This window comes from Loxodonta africana, chromosome 4, assembly GCF_030014295.1.
Source record: "Loxodonta africana isolate mLoxAfr1 chromosome 4, mLoxAfr1.hap2, whole genome shotgun sequence".
Classification (NCBI taxonomy): Eukaryota; Metazoa; Chordata; class Mammalia; order Proboscidea; family Elephantidae; genus Loxodonta; species Loxodonta africana.
The window spans coordinates 7,807,679-7,832,419 of record NC_087345.1 but is presented as its reverse complement, the minus strand read 5'-3'; the positions used below and the strand labels follow the sequence as shown (position 1 = coordinate 7,832,419).

Below are 24,741 nucleotides of genomic sequence, written 5' to 3'. Positions count from 1 at the left end.
CACGATTTTTCAAAGAAAAAAATATCAACACTTTGTTACAAGGGCAGATCATCCATAACCCAAACCGGCTTAAGGAGACAAGGGAACGTATTGGATCTATGCACAGTGTTTTAGGGACTTGGTTTTTCTCCATCTCTCAGTTCTGTCTTCTGCTATTGGCTTCATGTGGTGATCCTTGGTAGTTCTAGGCCCATATCCTCCTAGATAGTCAATGCCAGCAGCGGGAAAAAACCAAAAACAGCCCTGTACTCAGGAATTCACTCTGATTGGACTAACCTGGGTCATGTGATCAATCACTCTTGGAATCTCTGTGGCTCAGGGAATTCGGTGCTCTGATTGGCTAGTCTTCGGTCACTTGTTCCTGGAGTGAAGCCTCACTCACTTACGCGTGTGCGCACGCATGCTCATGATAGAGAAAATGGGTGTGTTACTGACAGAGGAGAAGGGATGTTGGTGGCCAAGAAGGTTAACTGCCTACTCAGTCCACCGCCCCAGCTTGTGGGGGCTGCCCTTGTCGATTCTGGGTCAGCCTGTGTCTGTGGGCTTTGTCTTCTCAGGCAGAGCATGAGCAGAGAGGCTTGGGGAGTCTGTGCCTGGGTGCCCCTTGGTGGTAGAAGCCGTCCTGCCCCAGACCCTCTGAGTGGCCTTGGCAGCTCCCTGCCCCCAGTGAGTCCCCACCTGTATTCAGTGGAGGTCAGTGTCATCGTTGCTGGGCCCCTCTCTCAGCCTGAGCACCTTGAGGCTATGAGTTCTGTTGACCACCCCCCATGTCAGGGTGTGGAATGAATGAGGTAGGCCATGTGGACCCTACCTGGCTTCCTCTATTGGACTCTCACGGCCATCTGGGCTCCAGCCACACTGGCATCCGGGGGTACCCTGGGAGCTGTGGGTATAACAGACCCCTTGTCTTCTTTCCTGGTATATGGGGGCTGGTTAGTGAGAGGAAGACTTGGGCCTCAGGCACTGGGCAGGCCTGAGGAGGATGAGGGCAGGTAGACAGACAAGGCCCACCTAGCCAAGAAAACGTGGGGTTGGAACTCAGGGACCCAGGGCAGGGGTGGGTGGGCTGTTCCTGGGAGGAAGGCAGGAACCCCGATGTGACTTGAAGTCGTGAGTCAGAAGTGGGGCTTTTCTTTTCAAAGAGAGAGAAATCAGAGCCCTGGTGGTGCAATGGTTAAGCACTCGGGTGCTAACTGAAAAGTCGGCAGTTGGAACCCACCAGCCACTCTGAGGGGGAGAGATGTGGCAGTCTGCTTCTGTAAAGACTACAGCCTTGGAAACCCAAGGGGCCAGTTCTACTCTGTCCTGTAGGGTTGCTATGAGTTGGAATTGACTTAACGGCAGCGGGTCAGAGTCGTTAGCTGAGGGCGTTTCCTTATTTCTCACTCCCTGCAACTTGTGTGTTAAATGCCCTGGGGTTCCATGTGCTTCCTCTTCAGGGTGTTAGAAGTACCCCATACACACACACCGGATCTGAGGAGCTGGCATCAGGACGGTCAGCTTGGGCCACCCAGCTGCCAGGAGAGCATGTCGGACCTGGACTTGGAGAAGCTGGCTGAGATTGGTAAGCACGTCTGTCCTCCCTCCCTCTCTCCTCTTGGGAGGCGGAGATCCTTGTACATTTATTTTTTAATAAATAATATATTCACGTGGTTACAAAAATGCTACCCTGGAACACCTCCCTTCCACCCCACACCCCTGCCCAGGACCTGCCTTGGCCCATCCTTCTCCACTGTTAGAGATTAGATTGTGTCCCCAAGTGTGTGTTGGAACCCTAACCCTGTCTGTACCCATGGAAAGGAGCCCTGGTGGCAACAGCAACAACATATCTGTGGACGTGATCTCCTTTGGAATAGGGTTTTCTTTGTTATATTAATGAGGCCATAACTGTCCAGGGTGTGTCCTAAACCTAATTACTTCTGAGTTACCAGAATAGACACAGGGACAACCCAAAAACCAAAACCCACTACCATGGAGTCAATTCTGACTCATAACGACCCTGTGGGACAGAGTAGAACCGCCTCATAGGGTTTCCGAAGCTATAAATCTTTACGGAAGGAGACAGCCACATTACACTCTCTCGGAACAGCTGGGGGTTTGAACCACCAACCTTTCAGTTACCAGCCAAGCACTTAACCACTGCACAACCAGGGTTCCTTACACAGGGACAAGAAATACAAATGGGGGAGGGCAGATGCCACGTGAAGACTGCCAAGGAGACGGGATTGCTGACTACTAGAACCACCGCATATCTGTCAGTTTGTCATACCGCTGTGGCTTGCGTGTTGCTGTAATACTGGAAGCTTTGCCACCAGAATTTCAAATATTAACAGGGTCACCCTTGGTGGACAGGTTTCAGCTGAGCTTCCAAACTAAGACAGCCTAGGAAGAAGGACCCGAAAGTCTACTGAAAATATTAGCCAGTGAAAACCTTACGAATAGCAGCGGAACACTGTCTGAGATAGTGCTGGAAGATGAGCCCCTCAGGTTGGAAGGCACTCAAAAGACAACTGGGGAAGAGCTGCCTTCTCAAAATAGAGTCAACCTTAATGATGTGGATGGAATCAAGCTTTCGAGACCTTCGTTTGCTGATGTGGCATGACTCAGAATGAGAAGAAACAGCTGCAAACATCCATTAATAATCAGAATGTGGAATGTAAGAAGTATGAATCTAGGAAAATAGAAATGGAAGGCATAAACATCAATATCCCAGGCATTAGTGAGCTGAAATGGACTGGTATTGGCCATTTCAAATCAGACAATCAATCATATGGTCTACTATGCTGGGAATGACAAATTGAAGAAGAATGGCGTCGCTTTCATCATCAAAAGGAACATTTCAAGATCTATCCTAAGTACAACACTGTCAGTGATAGGATAATATCCATATATCTACAAGGAAAACCAGTTAATATGAATATTATTCTAATTTACACACCAACTACTAAGGCCAAAGATGAAGAAATTGAAGATTTTTACCAACTTCTGCAGTCTAAAATGGATCCAACATGCAATCAGGATACATTGGAAAGTTGAAGTTGAAAACAAAGATGAAGGATCGGTAGTTGGAAATTATGGCCTTCATGATAGAAACAATGCTGGAGACTGCAAGATAGAATTTTCAAGACCAATGACGTCTTCATTGCAAACATCTTTTTTCAATAACATAAATGGTGACTATACACATGGATCTTGCCAGATGAAATACACAGGAATCACATGAACTACATCTAGAAAGAGACAATGGAAAAGCTCAATATAATCAGTCAGAACAAGGCCAGGGACCGACTGTGGAACAGACCATCGATTGCTCATATGCAAATTCAAGTTGAAGGTGAAGAAAATTAAAACAAGTCCGTGAGAGCAAAATACAACCTTGAGTATATCTCACCTGAATTTAGAGACCATCTCAAGAATAGATTTGATGTATTGAACACTAATGGCCAAAGATCAGAAGAATTGTGGAATGACATCAAGGACATCATAACATGAAGAAAGCCAAGTGGTCACTAAAAAGACAGGAAAGAAAGAAAAGGCCAAAATGGATGTCAGCAGAGACTCTGAAAGTTGCTCTTGAACGTAGAGTAGCTGAAGCAAAAAAAAAAAAGAAAAAGAAATGAAGTAAAAGAGCTGAACAGAAGATTTCAAAGGGTGCCTCCAGAAGACAAAGTGAAGTATATTATAAGGAAATTCGCAAAGAGCTGGAGTTAGAAAAATGAAAGGTAAGAACATGTTCTGCATTTCTCAAACTGAAAGAACTGAAGAAAAATTTCAAGCCTCAAGTTGCAATAGTGAAGGTTTCTATGGCGAAAATATTAAATGGTGCAGGAAGCATCAAAAGAAGATAGAGGGAATATACAGAGTCACTGTACCAAAAAGAGCTGGTCAGTATTCAGCCATTTCAGGAGGTAGCATATGATTAAGAACTGATGATACTGAAGGAGGAGATCCAAGATGCACCGAAGGCATTGGGGAAAAACAGGGCTGCAGGAATTAACGGAATACCGATTGAGATGTTTCAGCAAACTGGGGGTGCTCACTCGTCTATGCCAAGAAATGTGGAAGACAGCTACCTGGCCAACTGAGTGGAAGAGATCCATATTTGTGCCCTTTCCAAAGAAAGGTGGTCCAACAGAATGCGGAACTTATCGGACAATATCATTAATATAAAAAGCAAATAAATTTTTGCTGAAGATCATTCAAAAGTGGTTACAGCAATACATGAACAGAGAACTGCCAGAAGTTCAAGCTGGATTCAAAAGAGGATGTTGAACAAAGGATATCGTTGCTGATGTCAGATGGATACTGGCTGAAAGCAGAGAATTCCAGAAAGATGTTTACTGTGTTTTATTGATATGCAAAGACATTCAACTGTGTGAATCATAACAAATTATGGATAACATTGAGAAGAATGGGAATTCCATCTATGTTCATGAGGGATATAGGTCTGTAATTTTCTTTTTTTGTGATGTCTTTACCTGGTTTTGGTATCAGGGATATGGTGGCTTCATAGAATGAGTTAGGCAGAATTCCGTCATTTTCTATGCTTTGAAATACCTTTAGTAGTAGTGGTGTTAACTCTTCTCTGAAAGTTGGTAGAACTCTGCAGTAAAGCCATCTGGGCCAGGGCTTTTTTTTTGTTGGGAGTTTTTTGATTACTGTTTCAATCTCTTTTTTTGTTATGGGTCTATTTAGTTGTTCTACTTCTGATTGTGTTAGTTTAGGTAGGTAGTGTTTTTCTAGGAATTCATCCATTTCTTCTAGGTTTGCAAATTTGTTAGAGTACAATTTTTCATAATAATCTGATATGATTCTTTTAAGTTCAGTTGGGTCTGTTGTGATGTGGCCCATCTTGTTTCTTGTTCGGGTTATTTGTTTCCTTTTCTGTATTTCTTCAGTCAGTCTGGCCAATGATTTATCAATTTTGTTAATTTTTTCAAAGAACCAGCTTTTGGCTTTGTTCTTCTGTTCTCTAATTCATTTAGTTCAGCTCTAATTTTTATTATTTGTTTTCTTCTGGTGCCTGATGGATTCTTTTGTTGCTCACTTTCTATTTGTTCAAGTTGTAGGGACAGTTCTCTGATTTTGGCTCTTCTTTTTGTATGTGTGCATTTATCGATATAAATTGACCTCTGAGCACTGCTTTTGCTGTGTCCCAGAGGTTTTGATAGGAAGTATTTTCATTCTCGTTGCATTCTATAAATCTCTTTATTCAAGAATGGGAATTCCAGAACAGTTAATTGTGGTCATGAGGAATCTGTACGTAGACCAAGAGGCAGTTGTTCAAACAGAACAAGGGGATACTGCATGGTTTAAAGTCAGGAAAGGCGTGCATCAGGGTTGTATCCTTTCACCAGACTTATTCAGCCTGTATGCTGAGCAATAATCCGAGAATCTGGATTATATGAAGAAGAATGTGGCATCAGTATTAAAGGAAGGTTTGTCAACAACGTGCGATGTGCAGATGACACAGCCTCACTTGCTGTAAGTGAAGAAGGCTTGAAGCACTTACTGATGAAGATCAAAGACCACAGCCTTCAGTATGGATCACACCTCAACATAAAGAAAACAAAAATCCTCACAACTGGACCAATAAGCAATATCATGATAAAGGCAGGAAAGATCAAAGTTGTCAAGGATTTTGTTTTACTTGGATCCACAATCAACTATGGAAGCCAAAAAATGGAAGCAGCAGTGAAGAAATCAAATGATGCGTTGCATTGGGCAAATCCGCTGCAAAAGACCTCTTTAAAGTGTTAAAAAGCAAAGAGGTCACTTTAAAACAATTTAGGTGTACCTGACCCAAGCCATGGTGTTTTCAGTTACCCCATATTCATGTGAAAGGTGAACGATGAATAAGGAAAACCAAAGAAGAATTGATACTTTTGTACTGTGGTGTTGGCAAACAATATTGAATATACCATGGTGTATTCATCATGTAGTGCTGCTGTAACAGAAATACCACACGTGGATGGCTTCAACAAAGAGGAATTTATTCTCTCACAGTTCAGCAGGTTAAAGTCCAAATTCAATGCGTTGGCTCCAGGGGAAGGCTTTCTGTCTCTGTCAACTCTGGAGGAAAGTCTTTGTGATGCATCAGTCTGGGAGCATCTCAGGGCAGGAATCTTGGGCCCAAAGGACGCACTCTGCTCCTGGCACTGCTTTCTTGGTGATATAAGATCCCCCTCTCTCTCCTCTTGTTTCTGTCTTTTATATCTCAAAAGAGATTGACTTAAGACACTATCTAATCTTATAGATCTTATCAATATGACTGCCACAAATTCATCTCCTTACATCACAGTGATAGGATTTACAACTCATAGGGAAATCACATCAAATGACAAAATGGTAGAATACTGGGAATCATGACCTAACCAAGTTGACAGACATTTTTGGGGGGCACGATTCAATCCATTCCACCCTTTGGCTCCAAAAATTCATGTCCTTGCCACAATTAAAACACATTCACCCCATCATATCATAGCAAAAGTCTTAAATCAACTCCAAGTCCAAAATCCAAAGTTTCCTCTTCAGCTGTGAAACCTAGAATACAAGTTATCAGCTTCCAAATAAAATGATGGAACAGGCCCAAGCTAGACAATTCCACTACAGATGGGAGAAATTGGAGGGAAAGAAGGCGTAACAGGTACTAAGCAAGTCAGCAGAACACATTACATTAGCCCTCAAGGCTTTGCAAATAATACTCTGTCCTCTGAGACCATTTACACAACAACCCTTCCCTCCAGACTCTAGGAATTGACCACACTCTCTGGATTCTGAGTGGAGGCCCCTAGGCTTTGGGCTTCAGCTCCACCTTTCAGGCCCACTGGGATGGCAACTGCTCCCTTGGCTTTAGGACCGTCATTCTCCTAGTCCCTCTGAGTGGCGATTCCACCCTTTGAAACCCCAGAGGTCCTGGACGTACCTTTTGAGAATGAGGCAGCTCGGCTTCCTGTGTTCCTTTTCCCTTCAGCTTCTGCTTCCTGGTTCCTTGACCTCTTGGCTCTCAGGGCTCACACCCACATCTGCCCTGCTGAAGCAAGTGTTCCAAAACTCTTTAGCTCCACCACCAACTGCCTGGAGGCACCTCACTCCACCAGCAAACCTTGTCTGGAAGGCACTCAGCGCTCTTGCTTCATGAGTCAGCAAGCCCAGCTCCACTCTGCCAGGAAGCCTCCTGCACAAAGGCACTCAGGTCTCTCACTCCATGGGTCAGCTCCAGCGCTGTCTGGCACCAGTCTCCTGGTTCTGCTGCTGCCAGTCCACTTCAGCTTCCGGTTCTCTGCCACTGCCACTCTCTGTTGTTGGCGGTTCTCTGCCACTGCTTCTCGAGGTCTGCACAGTCTGTAGTGTAACAGTTCTTCTCACTTCCTTCTGAGTCCTCTACGCATTCACAGCCTGAAAACTGCTTCCACACCTCAGGTATCTGTTAGAGCCATGTCCCACTCTCAGTACCAAATGTCTTAGGGTGAGTTCTCTGGAGAAGCAAAACCAGTAAACAGCATTATATATATATATATATATATATATATATATATATATATATATATACCAAAAAACCAAACCCTTTGCTGTTGAGTTGATTCAGATTCATATAGGACAGAGTAGAACTGCCCCATAGAGTTTCAAAGGAGTGCCCGGTAGATTCAAACTGCCGACGTTTTAGTTAGCAGCTGTAGCTCTTAACCACTATGACACCAGGGTTTCCAAATATATATAGAGAGAGATTTATATCAAAGAAATGGCTCACATGATTGTAGAGGCTGGAACATCCCAAGTCTGTGGATTAGGATAGAGGCTTCTCCCGATTCACGTAGCTGCAAGGGCTGGCGAACCCAGGATTGGCAGGTCAGAGAGCAGGGCTCCTCTCACAGGATGTGAAGATCGATGAATCCCAAGATCGGCAGCTGATAGCTGAAGTCCCAAGAACCAGAGGTCAGATGAACAGGAGGCAGCCACAGGATCCAGAGCAAGCACAAAGGCAGAACATTTGTGTATATTCAGATGCAGGCCACACCCCCAGGGAAAATCCCTTCCAACTGATTGGCTACTCACAGTAGATCCCATCATGGGAGTGATCACATATAACACTGAGAATCATGGCCCAGCCAAGTTGACACACAATATTAACCATTGTACATGGGCTGCCAAAAGAACGAACAAATCTGTCTTGGAAGAAGTACGACCAGAATGCTCCTTAGAAGCAAGAATGGTGACAGTATGTCTCACATACTTTGGACATGTTGTCAGGAGGGATCGGTCCCTGGAGAAGGACATCATGCTTGGTAGAGGGTCAACGAAAAAGAGGAAGACCCTTATCGAGCTGGATTGACACAGTGGCTGCAACAATGGGCTTAAGAATGACAATGATTGTGAGGATGGCACAGGACCTAGTAGTGTTTTGTTCTGTTGTACACAGGGTTGCTATGAGTCGGAACTGACTTAACAGCACCAAATAACAACAACAACAACCCAAGGTGATTATTTTACATTGCATTAGATTGCATTATGGAAGTCGATTACATTACATTTTGGAATGTGACTAAATCACATTGCTTTAGATTGCATTATGAAACAGCAACCAGTCTAGTGTTTGTCCAAATCACTGGGAACCATAGCCTAGCCAAGTTGATACATAAGCTTAACCATCATACTTTCCCTCACAAGGACCTCAGGAGGGCCCCCCACCTTAATGAAGGGTACGACTGACACCCTCTAACCATTTTTGTTTGTCATAGAGCTGCAAAGAGATGAGGAGGAGGCAGCCACACTGGACATCCCAAGACGGCCCTTGGCGGCACCCACAAGTGGCGAGGACCTGGCGCTCAGCATGAGGCACCCGTTCTATGATGTGGCCAGACACGGCATCCTGCAGGTGGCAGGTGGGTCCCCAGAGGGGTGGCCCCCGAGTGATGGGGTGGGCTTGCCTGGAGCTGCTGCACTTCAGCTGGGTTCAAAGAATGAAAGTGCGGTCAAAACCAAATACCCTGCTGGCGTTTGGAAAAAGCAGTGATTTAGCTGTCAAAAAAATTTTTTTTTAATTCCCACTGAAAATATACACAGTAAAATGCACCAGCTTGACAGTTTCTACACGTAAATTCAGTGACATTGATTACATTCTTCAGGTGGTGCACCATTCTGACCTTTCTTTTCCTTTCACTGCCCTCTAAGTTTCCTATCGAACCTTTCGAGTTGCTGTTGTCAATTTGATCCCATACAGATGTTCTTTCAAAGAGCACAATGATCAAGGCAAACGTTCATTACTAATTAAGCTGAATGGTTGTTTTTGTTTAAAAAAGGCTTCAGATTTAAGGTTTAAAGAATACCTCAGGGCAAAGTTTCAGGACTTCTTCCACCTTTAGTGGCTCCAGAAAGGCTGTCAGCTGTCAAGTTTTTAGCTGTCAAACAAACAAATGCCTGCAAAAACGTAGAAGTCAGGCACCGTGTGTGTGCTCAGCACTTGATCAGAGGAGAATATCTTACATCCTGTAGATATAGGATCCCTGGTGGCACAGTGGTTAAATGCTCAGGCTGCTAACCAAAAGGTCGACAGTTCGAATCCACCAGCTGCTCCTTGGAAATCCTCTAGGGCAGTTCTACTCTTTCCTGTAGGGTCGCTATGAGTCTGAATCAACTTGATGGCAGTGGGTTTGGTTTGGGGTATGGGTGGTGCAGATAGTTAACATGCTCAGCTGCTAACCAAAAGGTTAGAGGTTTGAGTCCACCCAGAGTTGCCTTGGAAGAAAGCCCTGGTGAGCTACGTTCACAAAAATCGACCATTGAACCCCTGGGGAGCACAGCTCTACTCTGACAGACTTGGAGTTGACATGAGTCTGGGTTGACTAGACAGCGGACTTTTTTTTTTTTTTTTGTATAGTCTGGAGGTGTCAGGGCAACCCAGTGTGTGTCTCTCACGTGGACCACGTGGGCCTGGCACTCACCTGTGTGCTCCGTGCACCAAGCTCTGTAGCCGTTAGCTCCCACCCCCGAGGACCTAGGAATTTTGCTGGGGTGCTCTCTAGCAAAAAGAAGGAACGGTTCTCAAAAAGTTAAAGACCGCGGAGACAGGAATATTAAATATTTTGGTGAACAACGAGTGTAGGTGGAGTGAGGCGGGGACAAAAATGTCTCATGAACGGGGGCCCCCAGCTATTTGAAGCCTCAAATCTTTTCAAGGACCTCTAGGGTGGAGGTAAGGAGCCCTGGTGATGCAGCGGTTAAAGCGATTGACTGCTAACTGAAAGGTCAGTGGTTTGAAATTACCAGCAGCTCTGCGGGAGAAAGATGTGGCAGTCTGCTTCCGCGGAGGTTTATAGTCTTGGAAACCCAGTGAGGTCTGTATGTGTTGGAATTGACTTGATGGCAGTAGGTTTTTTTTTTTTTGGTGTTAGGGTTTAGGTAGAAGGTAATGTAGTAAATTTGTTGGGGATATTTGGGAGCATTCTGGCCATTTTTAGAGCCCTAGGCTGGAGCACGATGCTAAAGAAACCAGGATTCAAACCTGGCATTAGAGCCTTCCACTAGGGACTCACTTGGGGAGTGTGAGCAGGTTAGCAGCTGGCCAGGCTGGTGCCACACCCTCTATCTAGGGGGAGGGCTGCTGGCTCGAGGGTGGAGGACACTGATCAGGTACCACACATACCTTTTGGAGATGCCTGTCAGACCTCCTGTCTCAAAGCCTTATTTTGTCTGATATTATCATAGCCACACCGGCGGCACCAGCTTTGTTATGATTGGTGTTGGTAGGGTATGTCTATTTCTACCCTACATTCAACTTTTCTGAATCTTTATATAAAGAGCCCTAGTGGCACAGTGGTTAAGCACTTGGCTGCTAATCAAAAGGTAGGCGGTTCGAACCCACCAGCTGCTCTGTGGGAGAAAGATGTGGCAGTCTGCTTCGGTAAAGATTACAGCCTCGGAAGCCCTGTGGGGCAGTTCTGCTCTGTCCTATAAGGTCACCATGAGTCAGAATCAACGAGACGGCAATAGGAGTCGTTATATAAAGTGTATCTCTTATCAATGACTTGTGATAGGATGTTTTGTATACTTTTATGGAGAGATGAGACTGGGCACATAGCAGGAACCACGTGTTCAAAGCCTTGCGGGCCACGCTGCAGAGTCTGTAGTTGGTCCAGACGGCTCAGGGAAACCTCCAGCACAGGGCCGACTATATCCGATTTGTGATTAAGAATGGTTATCCCTGCTGTGGTGCGGAGGATGCTGGGGGGAGGTTCCTGGAGGCAGAGAGGTCAACCAGAGCGACTGGGGGTGTGGGTTAATGCTGGGGTGGTGAGGCCAAGAGAAGGGGGTGAATTTGAGAGGAATTTAAAAAAGAGAAAATGTTGAGCTGGAGGCCTTGCTAAAACAAAGCTGGGATGGGGGCCCTTGTAGAATGGGATGGGGCTTCCAGGGCCACAGACGAGAAGTTCACATTAAGAGAAGAGGGCACCTGGATACATAAGCTTGACGAAGGTAAGTGATGTCCCTAAAAAGTACACACAGGATGAAGGGCCTGTCGGTAGCTGCTATGGCATATGTACTTTGGGAACAACAGCAAAAATAACTAAAAAATACATGTATATATGTTTGTTAGTTGTTAGGTACCGTGGAGGTGGTTCCGACTCACAGTGACCCTGTGTACAACACAAGGAAACACTGCCTGGTCCTGAGCCATCCTCGCAATTGTTGTTGTGCTTAAGCCCCTCGTTGCAGCCACTGTGTCAATCCATCTCGTTGAGCGTCTTCCTCTTTTTTGCTGACCCTCTACTTTACCAAGCAATACGCCCTTCTCCAGGGAGTGGTCCCTCCTGATAACATGTCCAAAGTATGTGAGACGAAGTCTCAACATCCTTGCTTCTAAAGAGCATTCTGGCTGTACTTGTTCCAAGACAGGTTTGTTCGTTCTTCCGGCAGCCCACAGTGTAGTCAATATTCTTCACCAACACCGTAATTCAAAGGCGTCAACTCTTCTTCTGTCTCCTTATTCATTGTCCAGTTTTCATACGCATACGAGGCGATTCAGAACACCACGGCTTGGGTCAGGCGCACCTTAGTGCATAAAGTGACATCTTTGCTTTTTAACACTTTAAAGAGATCTTTTGCAGCAGATTTGTCCAATGCAATGTGTCATTTGATTTCTTGACTGCTGCTTCCATGGACATTGAGTATGGATCCAAGTAAACCGAAATCCTTGACAACTTCAGTCTTTTCCCCGTTTATCATGATGTTGCTCATTGGTCCAGTTGTGGGAATTTTTGTTTTCTTTATGTTGAGGTGTAATCCATACTGAAGGCTGTGGTCTTTGATCTTCATCAGTAAGTGCTTCAAGTTCTCTTCACTTTCAGCAAGCAAGGTTGTGTCATCTGCATATCGCAGGTTGTTAATCAGTCTGCCTCTGATCCTGATGGCACGTTCCTCTTCATAGAGTCCAGCTGCTTGCATTATTTGCTCAGTATTGAGTAAGTGTGGTGAAAGGATGCAACCCTGATGCCACCTTTCCTGCCTTTAAACCATGTGGTATCCGCTTGTTCTGTTCGAACAACTGCACCTTGGTCTATGTACAGGTTCCTTATGAGCACAATTGAGTGCTCTGGGATTCCTGTTCTTCACAATGTTATCCATAGTTTGCTATGGTTCACAGAGTTGAATGCCTTTGCATAGTCAAGAATACACAGGTAAACATATTTCTGGTATTCTCTACTTTCAGCCATGACTCGTCTGGCATCAGTAATGATATTTCTTGTTCTATGTGATCTGAATCCGGCTTGACTTTCTGGCATTTCCCTGTTGATACACTGCTGCAGCCACTTTTGAATTATCTTTAGCAAAATTTTACTTCTGTATACTATTAATGATGTTTTTCAATAATTTCCACATTCTCTTGGATCACTTTTTTTTGGAATGGGTACAAATATGGATCTCTTCCAGTCAGCTGGCCACGTAGCTGTTTTCCACATTTCTTGGCATAGACAAGCGAGCACCTCCAATGCTACATCCGTTTGTTGAAAATCTCAATTGGTGTTCTGTCAGTTTCTGGAGCCTTGTTTTTCACTAATGCCTTCAGTGCAGGTTGGACCTCTTCCTTCAGTACCATTGTTTCTTAATCATATGCTACCTCCTGAAATGGTTGAAAGTCAAACAATTCTTTTTGGTACAGTGACTTTGTATTTCTTCCATATTCTTTTGGTGCTTCCTGGGTTGTTTAATATTTTCCATGTACAGTCCTTCAGTCTCTCAACTTGAGGCTTGAATTTTTTCTTCAGTTCTTTCAGCTTGAGAAATGCTGAGCATGTTCTTTCCTTTTGGTTTTCTATCTCTAGCTCTTTGTGTATTTCATTATAATACTTTACTTTGTCTTCTCAAGCCGCCCTTTGAAATCTTTCTGTTCAGCTCTTTTACTTCATCATTTCTTCCATTTGCTTTAGCTACTCTACATTCAAGAGCAACTTTCAGAGTTTCTTCTGACATACATTTTTGTCTTTTCTTCCTACTCCTGTCATTTTTAATGACTTCTTGCTTTCTTCATGTATGATGCCCTTGATGTCATTCCACAACTCGTCTGGTCTTTGGTCGTTAGTGTTCAACCCATCAAATCTATTCTTGAGATGGTCTCTTAATTCAGGTGGGATATATTCAAGGCTGTACTTTGGTTCTCATGGACTTGTTCTAATTTCCTTCAGCTTGCATTTGAGCAATTGTTGGTCTGTTTCACAGTCCCGGCTGGCCTTGTTCTGACGCGATATTGAGCTTTTCCATGGTCTCTTTCCACAGATGTACTCAGTTTGATTCCTGTGTGTTCCATCTGGTGAGATCCACACGTACAGTTGCTGTTCATGTTGAAAAAAGGAATTTGCAATGAAAAAGTCATTGGTCTTGCAAAATTCTATCATGTGGTCTCCAGCAACGTGTCTATCACCAAGGCCATAATTTTTTTTTTAATAATTTTTATTGTGCTTTAAGTGAAAGTTTACAAATCAAGTCAGTCTCTCGCATGAATACTTATGTACACCTTGCTACATACTCCCAATTACTCTCCCCCTAATGAGATAGCCCGCTCTTTCCCTCTACTCTCTCGCGTCTATTTCGCTAGCTTCTAATCCCCTCCATCCTCTCATCTCTTCTCCAGGCAGGAGATGCCAACATAGTCTCAAGTGTCCACCTGATCCAAGAAGCTCACTCCTCACCAGCATCCCTCTCCAACCCATTGTCCAGGCCAATCCCTGTCTGAAGAGTTGGCTTCGGGCATGGTTCCTGTCCAGGGCCAACAGAAGGTCTGGGGGCCATGACCACCGGGGTCCTTCTAGTCTCAGTCATCCAAGGCCATAATTTTTAACTACCAATTTTTCTTCTTTGTTTCCAGATTTTGCATTCTAATCACCAGTAATTATCAATGCATCCTGATTGCATGTTTGATCAATTTCAGACTGCAGACATTGGTAAAAATCTTCAATTTCTTCATCTTTGGCTTTAGTGGTTGGTGTGTAAATTGGAATAATCATCATGTTAACTGGTTTTCCTTGTAGGCGTATGGATATTATCCTATCACTGACAGCATTGTCCTTCAGGATAGTTCTTGAAATGTTCCTTTTGACGATGAACATGGTGCCACTCCTTTTCAAGTTGTCATTTCCAGCATAGTAGACCATATATATGATTGTCTGATTCAAAATGGCCAATACTAGTCCATTTCAGCTCACTAAGGCCCAGGATATCAATGTTTATGCATTTCATTTCTTTTTTGACAACTTCCAATTTCACTAGATTCATACTTCGTACATTCATGTTCTGATTATTAATGGATGTTGGCAGCTGTTTCTTTTCATTTTGAGTTTTGCCAAATCAGCAAATGAAGGACTTGAAGGCTTGAGTCCATGCACATCATTAAGGTCGACTCTACTTTGGGGCGACAGGTCTTCCCCAGTCATCTTTTGAGTGCCTTCCAACCTGGCAGGCTCATCTTCCGGCACTATACCAGGCAGTGTTCCACTGCTATTCGTAAGGTTTTCACTGGCCAGTTTTTTCAGAAGTAGACCGCTAGGTCCTTCTTCCTAATCTGTCTTAGTCTAGAAGCACTGCCGGAACCTGTCCACCATGGGTGACCTTGCTGGTATTTGAAATACTGGTGGCAAAGTTTCTAGCATCAGATGGTGGAAGGTTGTGGCACCAAGGATCAGAAGACATGGGAGGTGTATCTCAGAGACACGGAGCCGGGTGAGTGATAGAGAAGAGAGGGGAAGAGAAAAAAAATAGGAGTTCACACTGGATTTGGTCTTGTTGGCAGACGAATGTCCACCGCCCTCACTTCTGGAACTTTCTGCAGAGCCCATTCAGATGCCAACAGGTCTTTCCTGCAAGACACAGACCCAAATGAGTCTTTTCAAATCTCTTTCACTTCCATAAAAGGGGTTGTACCCCTAAACTCATTGCTGTCGGGTCCTATTCCAACTCATAGTGACCCTATAGAACAGAGTGGAACTGCCTTATAGGGTTTCCAAGGAGTAGCTGGTGGATTCGAACTGCCGAACTTTTGATTAGCAGCTGAGCTCAAAACTAAAAATGAGCGACATCCCAGATCACTCACCATGAGATTGATGCTGCCATTCTCACGTGTCTTAATTGTCCTTCCCTCTCAGCAACGATGATGAATTGTCTCGAGCTTGTTATAAGGATCATTTCTTTATTCATAAACCTGCTTCTCCTGTCTGGGCAGCTGGGAATAATGTTGTGTTGTAAGCAGTGAAAGGAGAAACCGGGGCCATGAATTACACCGTTGCCTTCCGGAATCTGCATTTTATTGATAGTTTTCATCTCCTTCCGTATTCCATCGTTTCGAAGCCTGCTTTCGACATGCCGGCCTGTGTTACTGGAGAGTGGCGAAGGGGCATTTACCTCTGTTGACTGATGTCATTAACACAGATGCAGAGCTTCATAAGTGGGAGCCTAAAGATCCCAGGGTTCCTCGTGAGGCCACGTCCAGGCAGCCGTGCACACGTGGTAGGAGGTGGGGGGCAGAGGAAGCGGTGGGGGCCGGGCTGGGGTGTGCGAGTGTGAACCCAGCTCCGCCACTCACTTGGGCTCTCTGGGCTTCAGTTTATTCGCCTGTGAATGAGACAATGGGAGTCAGAACTCGTGAAAGCACCTATCATCCTGCGTGGCAGGTGGTAACAGCTAACACTTATTGAGCACTTACTGTGTGCCCGCGCTGTGCTAAGACTTTGCTGAGATTATTGATTTAACCCTTCCTGTATCCACTCAAGGAGCACTGGTGGCGCAGTGGTTAAAAGAGCTCAGCTGCTAACCAAAGGCTGGCAGTTCTAATCCACCAGCCGATCCCTGGACGCCCTATGGAGCAGTTCTACTCCATCCAATAGGGTCACTAGGGGTCAGAATCAACTCAACGACAACAGGTTTGGTTTTGGTTTGGTGTCCCCTCAAAGTCAGTGTTTTTGTTATTGCCATGTTGCAGGAGTCCCTGGGTGGTGAAGATGAGTAATAGCTTGACTACTAGTTGAAAGATTGGTGGTTTGAACCCACCCAGAGGAGCCTCGGAAGACAGGCCTGGTGATTTGCTTCTGAATGGTCACAGCCTTGAAAACCCTGTGGAGCACCCCTACTCCGCGCACGGGGTCACCAGGAGTCGGAATTGACTCAACAACAACAACAGCAGATGTTGTAGAGGAACAAGCAGGCTGTCCCGAGCTGCCTGGATAGTGGGGGGCGAGGAGGTCCCACGTGGGGGCTGGGTACAGAGCCTCCTCTCTTCTCTATCCCCTGCTTTTTGAATTTTTTATCACAGAATCCCTGACATGTCAAAAGTAGACCTAATAGTTGAAGAATCCAATTCACCGCCCCTGTGCTTGAGGAGCCCCGGTGGCTCAGTGGTTAAGAGCAATGGCTGCTCTCCAAAAGATTGGCAGTTTCAATCCAGCCGTTCCTTGGAAACCCTATGTGGCAATTCTAGTCTGTTCTATGAGGTCCCTACAAGCTGGGATCAACGCTATGGCAAGAGTTTTGTTTTTGTTTGTTTGTTTTTATGCTTGCTCTAAGCTTCATGAAACTTTGTTGACTCTGACCTGATGTGGCTTGGAAGAAGGGTGTTTAGAAATCTGTTGGTGTGGAATGACAATGTCAAGTTGTTTGCCCTTCTGGCTTTGAGAGGAGTAAGAAGCCCCCAGACACTCCCCTTCACAGCTCTGCATGTACCAGGGGGTGGCCCCTGCAAACAGTAGGTGCTCAATAAGCATTTACCAAATGAATGAGTGAAGGAATTGACACTTTATTCATACAGTATGTCCCTGGGGAACAGGAAGAAATGAGTGGGCTGACCTTTTGGTTGGTGCTCTTAACCACTGAGCCACTAGGGCTCCAATCTTTTGAGATGCAAAAGAGATTAAATAAGCAAAGGAGAGAAGCAGAGATGGGGGAAGAGAGACGCCAAGACGTGGAATCTCCAAGGAAGCAGAAGCTGAAGAGACAAGGGCCTTCCTCCAGAGCTAACAGAGTGAGCCGGCACCCTGAATTCGGACTTCCAGCCTCCTAAACTGTGGGAAAATAAATTTCTGTTCGTTAAAGCCGCCCACTTGTGGTATTTCTGTTATAGTAGCACTAGGACACTAAGACAGTCACCCTAAAAAAAAAAAAAAAAAAAGACAGTCACCCTAGAGACATTTAATTCCCTGTTCCTTCAGTAGCCACACAAATGATTAATTACTTCCTAAGCACAGCCGCCCTTTTCTCTTGCCCCATAGAACATCTCAGACGCAGGGCCGGCCAAGGCACCAAGATGGTGGAAGCGTCATTTGGAAAATACTTTCTATGCTCTGGCACAGGCCTCCAAGGTTTCCTGCAGGGGCCTCCCGTTTGGCAAGGGAAGCAAACAAAAGTGAGGGCTGGAGAGCAGCCCTTTCAAACAGGAGCTTTCCAAACAAATAGAGAGCGTGACCAGCATGTAAAGTGCCTGTGCTCACTGCAGAGAACTTGTGGAATGAAAAGGAGGCTGCATTTGAAAACTGAAATAACTCTAGAATTCTAAACATCAGAGTGGCTTCCAGGCTCCTGGGGAAAGTCAGATGTGTGTCCTCTGTCACAAACAGCTCCCCAGGCAGGCGGCCTGGGGTGGGGCCCTCAGGAGTGCGTGTGTGTAGTGCAGTGCAGACTGTGTGTATAGTGCACCCTGTGAGTGTGTGTGTAGGGCATGCTGTGTGTGTAGTGCACCCTGTGTGTGTGTGGTGCTGGCTGTGTATGTATATGTGTGTGTAGTGCACCCTGTGTGTGGTCAGTGCACGCCGTGTGTGTGTGTGTGTAGTGCAGGCTGTGTGTGTGTGAAGTGCAGGCTGTGTGTATGTGTGTGAAGTGCAGGCTGTGTGTATGTGTGTGAAGTGCAGGCTGTGTGTATGTGTGTGAAGTGCAGGCTGTGTGTACGTGTGTGAAGTGCAGGCTGTGTGTGTATATGTGTGTGTGGTGCAGGCTGTATGTATGTGTGTGTGTAGTGCACTCTGTGTGTGTAGTGCAGGCTGTGTGTATATGTGTGTGTGGTGCAGGCTGTATGTATGTGTGTGTGTAGTGCACTCTGTGTGTGTGTGAAGTGCAGGCTGTGTGTACGTGTGTGAAGTGCAGGCTGTGTGTGTATATGTGTGTGTGGTGCAGGCTGTATGTATGTGTGTGTGTAGTGCACTCTGTGTGTGTGTGTAGTGCAGGCTGTGTGTATATGTGTGTGTGGTGCAGGCTGTATGTATGTGTGTGTGTAGTGCACTCTGTGTGTGTGTAGTGCAGGCTGTGTGTATATGTGTGTGTAGTGCAGGCTGTATGTGTGTGTGTGTAGTGTGCGCTGTGTGTGTATATGTGTGTGTGTGTGCTCAGTGCGGTCAGCAGGCAGGCCGAGGGGTGGTGGGCAGGCTGAGGGGCGGTGGGCAACCCGAGGGAAGGTGGGCAGGGGGGAGTGCAGCGAGCGAGGGGCTTGGGGTCTGCATGGTCCCGGGATCTGGACTGCAGGGCCCTGGAGGCTCTGAGCCCAGGAAGGTTGTGGTTTGCTCAGCCTGGCTGCTGCGTTGGGGTAAAGGAAGCAGGGGACCCGGAGGAGGCCACCACGGGAATCCAGGAGAGAGGGCAGGGTGCAGACTCCGTGGTGGCTGAATGGCCCCATCTGCAGAGAGGCTGCCCTGACTTCCGGCCTGGAGTCGGCCCTGCTCACTGCCACCCCTTCCTCTTCTTCACTGTCCCTTGTTCTTGTCTTTGGCATGTTCACAGATTGTATTCTCACATCTCCTTCTCTGTGTCATTGAAGTAGAGAAGCCGTGAGTCCTGGAGGCAGGGCGGCCGGTTCTGTGTTTCTCTTTGTCCCCTGAACCTGGCACTGTGCCTGGCACATGGCACAGAGTAAGGCACTGAGAATTAAGCTGCCTGGTGGAGGGGCTCCAGTCAAGACCCCGTACCTTCTGAGGGGGTCCTGTAAGTTGGGAATCCTTTCTCTCAGGGCCCAGGCATGGAGAAGAGGAAGAGCTGGGTCAGGGTCCTTCTGGCCCAAGGGAGGTGAAGGGTGAGGAAAGGTGGGAGCTGGAGGAGGACGGAAGGTGGGTGTGTAGGAAGAAGGTCCTAAGCGGGGGTCCCGGCTTCCAGAAAGTCAATTCTGCTTTATATTTCACTAAGCGCCTGCTGTGTGCCTGGGCCTGAGCCTTGGTTCTGGCAACACAGATCAATCAGACGGGTCCTGGCCTCAAGGACCAGCCTCCCGCACCCCAGTTGCCCCATGGGGAACAGACACAGACATGTCCTGAGAGAGTAGCAACTCGGGTGACCCAGGTCACATGGAGGGCAAACCTGAAGAGGGTGCCTCTACCCAGTGGTGAAGCCATGGCCAGAAATGACAGTTCCACAGCCCCCTCCTGCAGCCTTCTCCTCCAGGGCCCAGAGTCCTAGGGGTTCCTGTAGGGCATGGGTGGAGGGAGTGCTTTAATTTTGTGGGGAGGAAGCATCAGGCAGAAAGGCTAGGACACTTGCTGCTGCTTCGTTGTTTTTTTTTTTTTTGTAAGGTAAATATCTAAAGAACAAAAATTAACCCATTGCTGTCGAGTTGATTTCAACTCGTACTAACCCTATAGAGAAAAGTCTAATTTTTCCAAAACTGACTCAGGAAGACTTAGAAAATTCAGATAGTCCTATAAACATTAAACAATTGCATTAAGAATTAATAATCACTTTTCTTCTCTGCTTCCTCCTCTGTTATTGTTGTTGTTAGTTCCTTTCAAGTTGGTTTCTGACTCATGGTGACCCCATATGTGCAGAGTAGAACTGCTGTGTAGGGTTTTCAAGGCCATGACCTTTCAGAGAGCAGGTTATCAGGCCTTTCTTCCAAGGTGCCTCTGGGTGGGTTTGAACTGTCAACTTTCTGGTTAGTTGTTGAGCACTTAACCATCTTGGCCACCCAGGGACTCCCCTTCCTCTCTACCCCTCTCCAGCATGGTTCCAACTCATAGCAACCCAGTGTACTACAGAATGAAACACTGCCCGGTCCTGCCCCATCCTCACAATTGTTGTTATGCTTGAGCCCATCATTGCAGCCACTGTGTCAGTCCATCTTGTTGAAGGTCTTCCTCTTTTCCACTGATCCGGTGCTTTACCAAGCGTGATCCAGTGTATGCTCAGACAGTTTTACAGATGAGTTCCATCGAGTTTGGGACACTAGCTTTAAAGATTTAAATCCTAGGTCCCATTAGCCACCTGTGAGTGGCTTCGCACTAGTGACTTAACCCCACTAGGCCTCAGTGAACGAGGGAAGTTAGTTACAGCGTATAGTCGGGTGGTGAAGGTTAACTTGGAAACTGCACGTAAAACAGCAAATAGCGTACACTCACTCAGGAGACTACCGAAAAATTAACGTCCTTCTCTGAAAGCTGACTGCCTCTGCCTGTTCACTCTGGCTGGGCTGGTGGTGGACCTTACTTCTCTTTCTAAAGTCCCCGAGGGTTTCCCCAGGGCGGCTGAGCTTGTCTGTGTTGGTGTCGTGGCGCCAAGGCTCACGTCTGTGTCTGCCCCTCCAGGGGAAGACCACTTTGGAAGGAGAGTCATCACGTTTAGCTGCTGCCGCCTGCCCCCTTCTCACGAGCTCAACCACAAGCAGCTACTGGAGTAAGTGTCTCGCGCCTTTCTCTCCTCTGTGTTGTTGGTCTTTTCTTTTCCTTCCCTCCACCTGAGTCACCTTCACGTGTGCCGGACCCCCTCCCCAGTCCTGGGCTTCCTTTGTGAACTTGCAATCCTGTGTCCATTGTTGGAGCTCTTTGCTCTAATGCATCCGTCCACCTGTCTGGGGGCCATCTGTGGAAATTTCCAGAAAAGACAAGCTTGTCTCCTCCCCAGTTGCAGGTGACACGTGGTTCTTTGACAGTGCTGTCCACGCAGCCTGGGAACGGGTATTGGATTCCTCTCAGCCGGCCTATCGTGGCCACCCTCCCACCAGAGTTGCAAGCGATCCACTGATCCTGAGCTAAGCTTCTCCCATGAGACTACAAGGCCTCCCATGGGGCCTCCTCTCTCAGGACCACCTGTGCCCGAGACACTGGGTGGACAGTGTGGTAAAATATACATAAAAATTCACCGTTTTAACCATTTTTAAGTGTATGGCATTGGTTACATTCCCCAGGTCATGCCGCCATCACTGCTATCCATTTTCAAACGTTTTTCTTTACCCCAAGCAGGAACTCAGTGGTCCCTGGGTGGCGCAAACGGTTTGCTCTCTACTACTAGCCGAGAAGTTAGCAGTTTGATCCTGTTCAGCAGTGCCATGGAAGAAAGGCCCGGCAAACCGCTTTCATAAAGATTGTTGTTGTTAGTTGCCGTTGAGTTGATGTGGGATTCCCTGGGTGGCACACATGGTTAAGGGCTTGACCACAAGATGAAAATTAGGCACGCCCAGAGGCACCTGGGAAGACAGGCCTGGTGATCTGCTTCTGAAAGTTCGAAGCCTCGAAAACCCTCTGGTGCCTACTGTGTGCACAGGGGTTGTCATGAGTCTTTAAAGATCCCAGCCAGGAAAACCCAATGGAGCAGTTCTACTCTACAACACATGGGGTCGCCATGAGTCGGAATCGACTGAATGGCAAATTTTTGTTTTTAACAGGGATGCAATATCCCTTCAACAATAACTCCCCATTTTTCTCCTCACTCAGCCCCTGGACACCGCTAATAAACTTTTGCTCTGAATTTGCCTGTTCTAAATAGGACTCTTCTTTTGTTATCAGTCAAGTCAGACAGGTCATGCTGGAGCAGGGTGGTGGCATGGATTGAATTGTATCCCCCAAAATATGGGCTGTAAGTCCTACTATACCTGTGGTTATAATCTTGTTTAGGAAAAGGGTTTTCTTTGTTATATTAATGAGACAGAATTAGTGTAAGGAGTGTGTTGAGGCAGATTAAAACCAAACAAACACATTACTATCGAGTTGGTTCTGACTCTCAGCGACCTTATAGGACAGAGTAGAACTGCCCCATAGGATTTCCAAGGAGCAGCTGGTAGATTTGAACTGCTGAACTTTTGGTTAGCGGCCGAGTGCCTAACCACTGTGCCACCAGGACTCCAGATTAAGCAAGGAAAAAATGAAGCAGAGATGGGGGAAGAGAGGTGTCAAACCACATGAAGATCGCCCAGGAGCCCAGGAGCAGCAGCTCAAAAAAGACAAGGACTTTCGCCCAGAGCCAACAGAGAGAGAAAGCCTCCCCCTAGAGCCAGCACCTGAATTCAGACTTCCAACCTCCTAAACTGTAAGGAAATAAATTTCTGTTCATTAAAGCCACCCACCTGTAGGAATTCTGTTAGAGCAGCAGTAGGGAGCTCAGATAGATGGGTTCTAGTCCTAATTCCTCCTGAGTGATGGGATGTCTTATAAAAGGAGGGACAGACACGGAAACAGTCACACACGGGAAGACAGCACGTGAACATCATGTGAGCATCGTATGTGACCAAGGAATGCCCAGGGCTAACGAAGAGGAAGGACCCGCCCCAGAGCCAAAGCCCTGATTTGGACTTCTAGCCTCCAGAACTGTGAGAGAATAAATTTCTGTTCTGTAAAGCCACCCACTCTGTGGTATTTTGTCATGGCAGCCCCGGGACACCAAGTCATTCTGTGAGGAAGTAGGAGCAGCAGCTGTAGCCGTGTGGACTTGCCACGTGCTGGGCTGGGGTGCTCCCTGCAAATCCCAGTGCCCAGCTGTTAAAGCCGACGACAGGTCCACCACACACAGACGAGAGGAGGGCGGGGACCTGGAACCCCCAACCCTAAAGGCACAGAGGCGTGATCAGGTCGTAGTAGCACCCGCAAGACTCTGAGCTGGTTGTTTTTCAAGAAGGCCCCGCGGCACAAGCATCTGATGTGGCTACAGCCAGAGAATCTTCGGACAGCAGCTGAGAACACAACGGAAATGGCACACACCTGTGGAAGCAGGTGCTCGGGAGACCTGTCCACCGGTTCCCTTGTCACGTGTGATCTGCTGTAAGATTTCCAAGGCGAGCTGGCCCTCCTGGGAGGGTGTTCGACTGAGCTCAGAAGGCAGAAAGAGATGGCAGATCCCAGGAGAGCTTGTATTCTGGGGCCCACTATGATGGAACACATTCCCTGGTCGGATTATTCATTTTGAGGCATCCATCCAATAAGTCATGACCTGTGGACCAGCTCTCACCAAAGTGTCACTGCTGGGCCAGGAATGAGTTAGTTCAAGGCTTGTTGGTGTAAAGACAGAGGTACCTCTGATGACAGGTGACTGGTCCATCGTGCTTTTCCTCGCACCTGCCCATAACACCTTGACTGCCAAATGGATGTGGTAAGAACAGCTCCCATGGACAGTTGTGTAGGTTGTTCACTGCACAAGGGCATCCAGAGGATAAACCTCCATCCAGCTGGGGTCCTGCTCACCCAGTGCTGGCCTGTGTCTGCCCAGAAGGGGCACCTTTTTCTATTTCCCACAAAGGTACCTGTGGGCCTCTTGGCCGCGGTGGGAAGGACCCTAAGGGTAAGCCTTTGCCAAGGCCTTTATGAAAAAATTGTCTCATCCTCCCCTTAACCTGCCAAACGCGTGGCTTTCCTGGGCCCAGACTTGTGCTCCTATTTCCAAGTCTTTGCAGCCTGAGCAATAATTTAGTTACTGGCTTCCTGTGCCAAGCACGTGCAGCAGGTGTGTTCAAACACGTTTCGGGAAAGAATCGAAGGGTGTGTAGTATGGCCAGAGGAAAGGCCTGGCTGTCATTAGGACGTGTCCGGGGTGGGTGAAAGAACTTTCCCTTTCCTGATCTGGAGCTGTTTGGGAAATGCAGGCATGAGTGTCTGTGCTGAAGTGCTTTGAGTTTTCAGGGCTTGAGGCCTCTCCCACTCTTGCGTGTTAAATTGGAGACCGTGATCTGAGTGTGCTGGTGGGGGCTGCTTGGTGAAAGCTGACCTTGTTGAATTAGGAGCCAGCGGCTGAATCCAAATGGCATTTGAGACGATCCCTGGAGAGTATCTGGGTGCGGCTGCTCCTGCGCTGGTGACTGGCACCGAGTACCGAGGGAGGTCCGGTTTGCATCTGTTTTGTACGCTAAAGCAGACGGTGGGATGAAGCCTTTGTGGGTGGTACCTGTGTCTGTGGAGGCAGGCGCGTGGGTTAGAGAGTGGACCGTGGACCCAGGCTGCCCGCATTCCGACCCTCGCTCTGCTCCTTCCCGGTTCACCTCTGTGAGCCTCACTTGACTGCCCTGTAAAATGGGATAACAGTATCTGC

General features: G+C 46.9%; 1 protein-coding gene across 1 annotated transcript in view; it reads left to right on the top strand.

The window, feature by feature from the left end:
• The first annotated feature begins 1,320 nt into the window (after positions 1-1,320).
• ARHGAP8 (Rho GTPase activating protein 8) overlaps positions 1,321-24,741 on the top strand; it is a 58,932-nt gene continuing 35,511 nt past the window's right edge. The window contains exons 1-3 of the mRNA XM_064283388.1: positions 1,321-1,564; positions 8,739-8,882; positions 21,036-21,123. Of these exons, the coding sequence (XP_064139458.1) occupies positions 1,408-1,564; positions 8,739-8,882; positions 21,036-21,123 (389 nt within the window). The 5' untranslated portion in view covers positions 1,321-1,407. The remainder of the gene's footprint in view (positions 1,565-8,738; positions 8,883-21,035; positions 21,124-24,741) is intronic.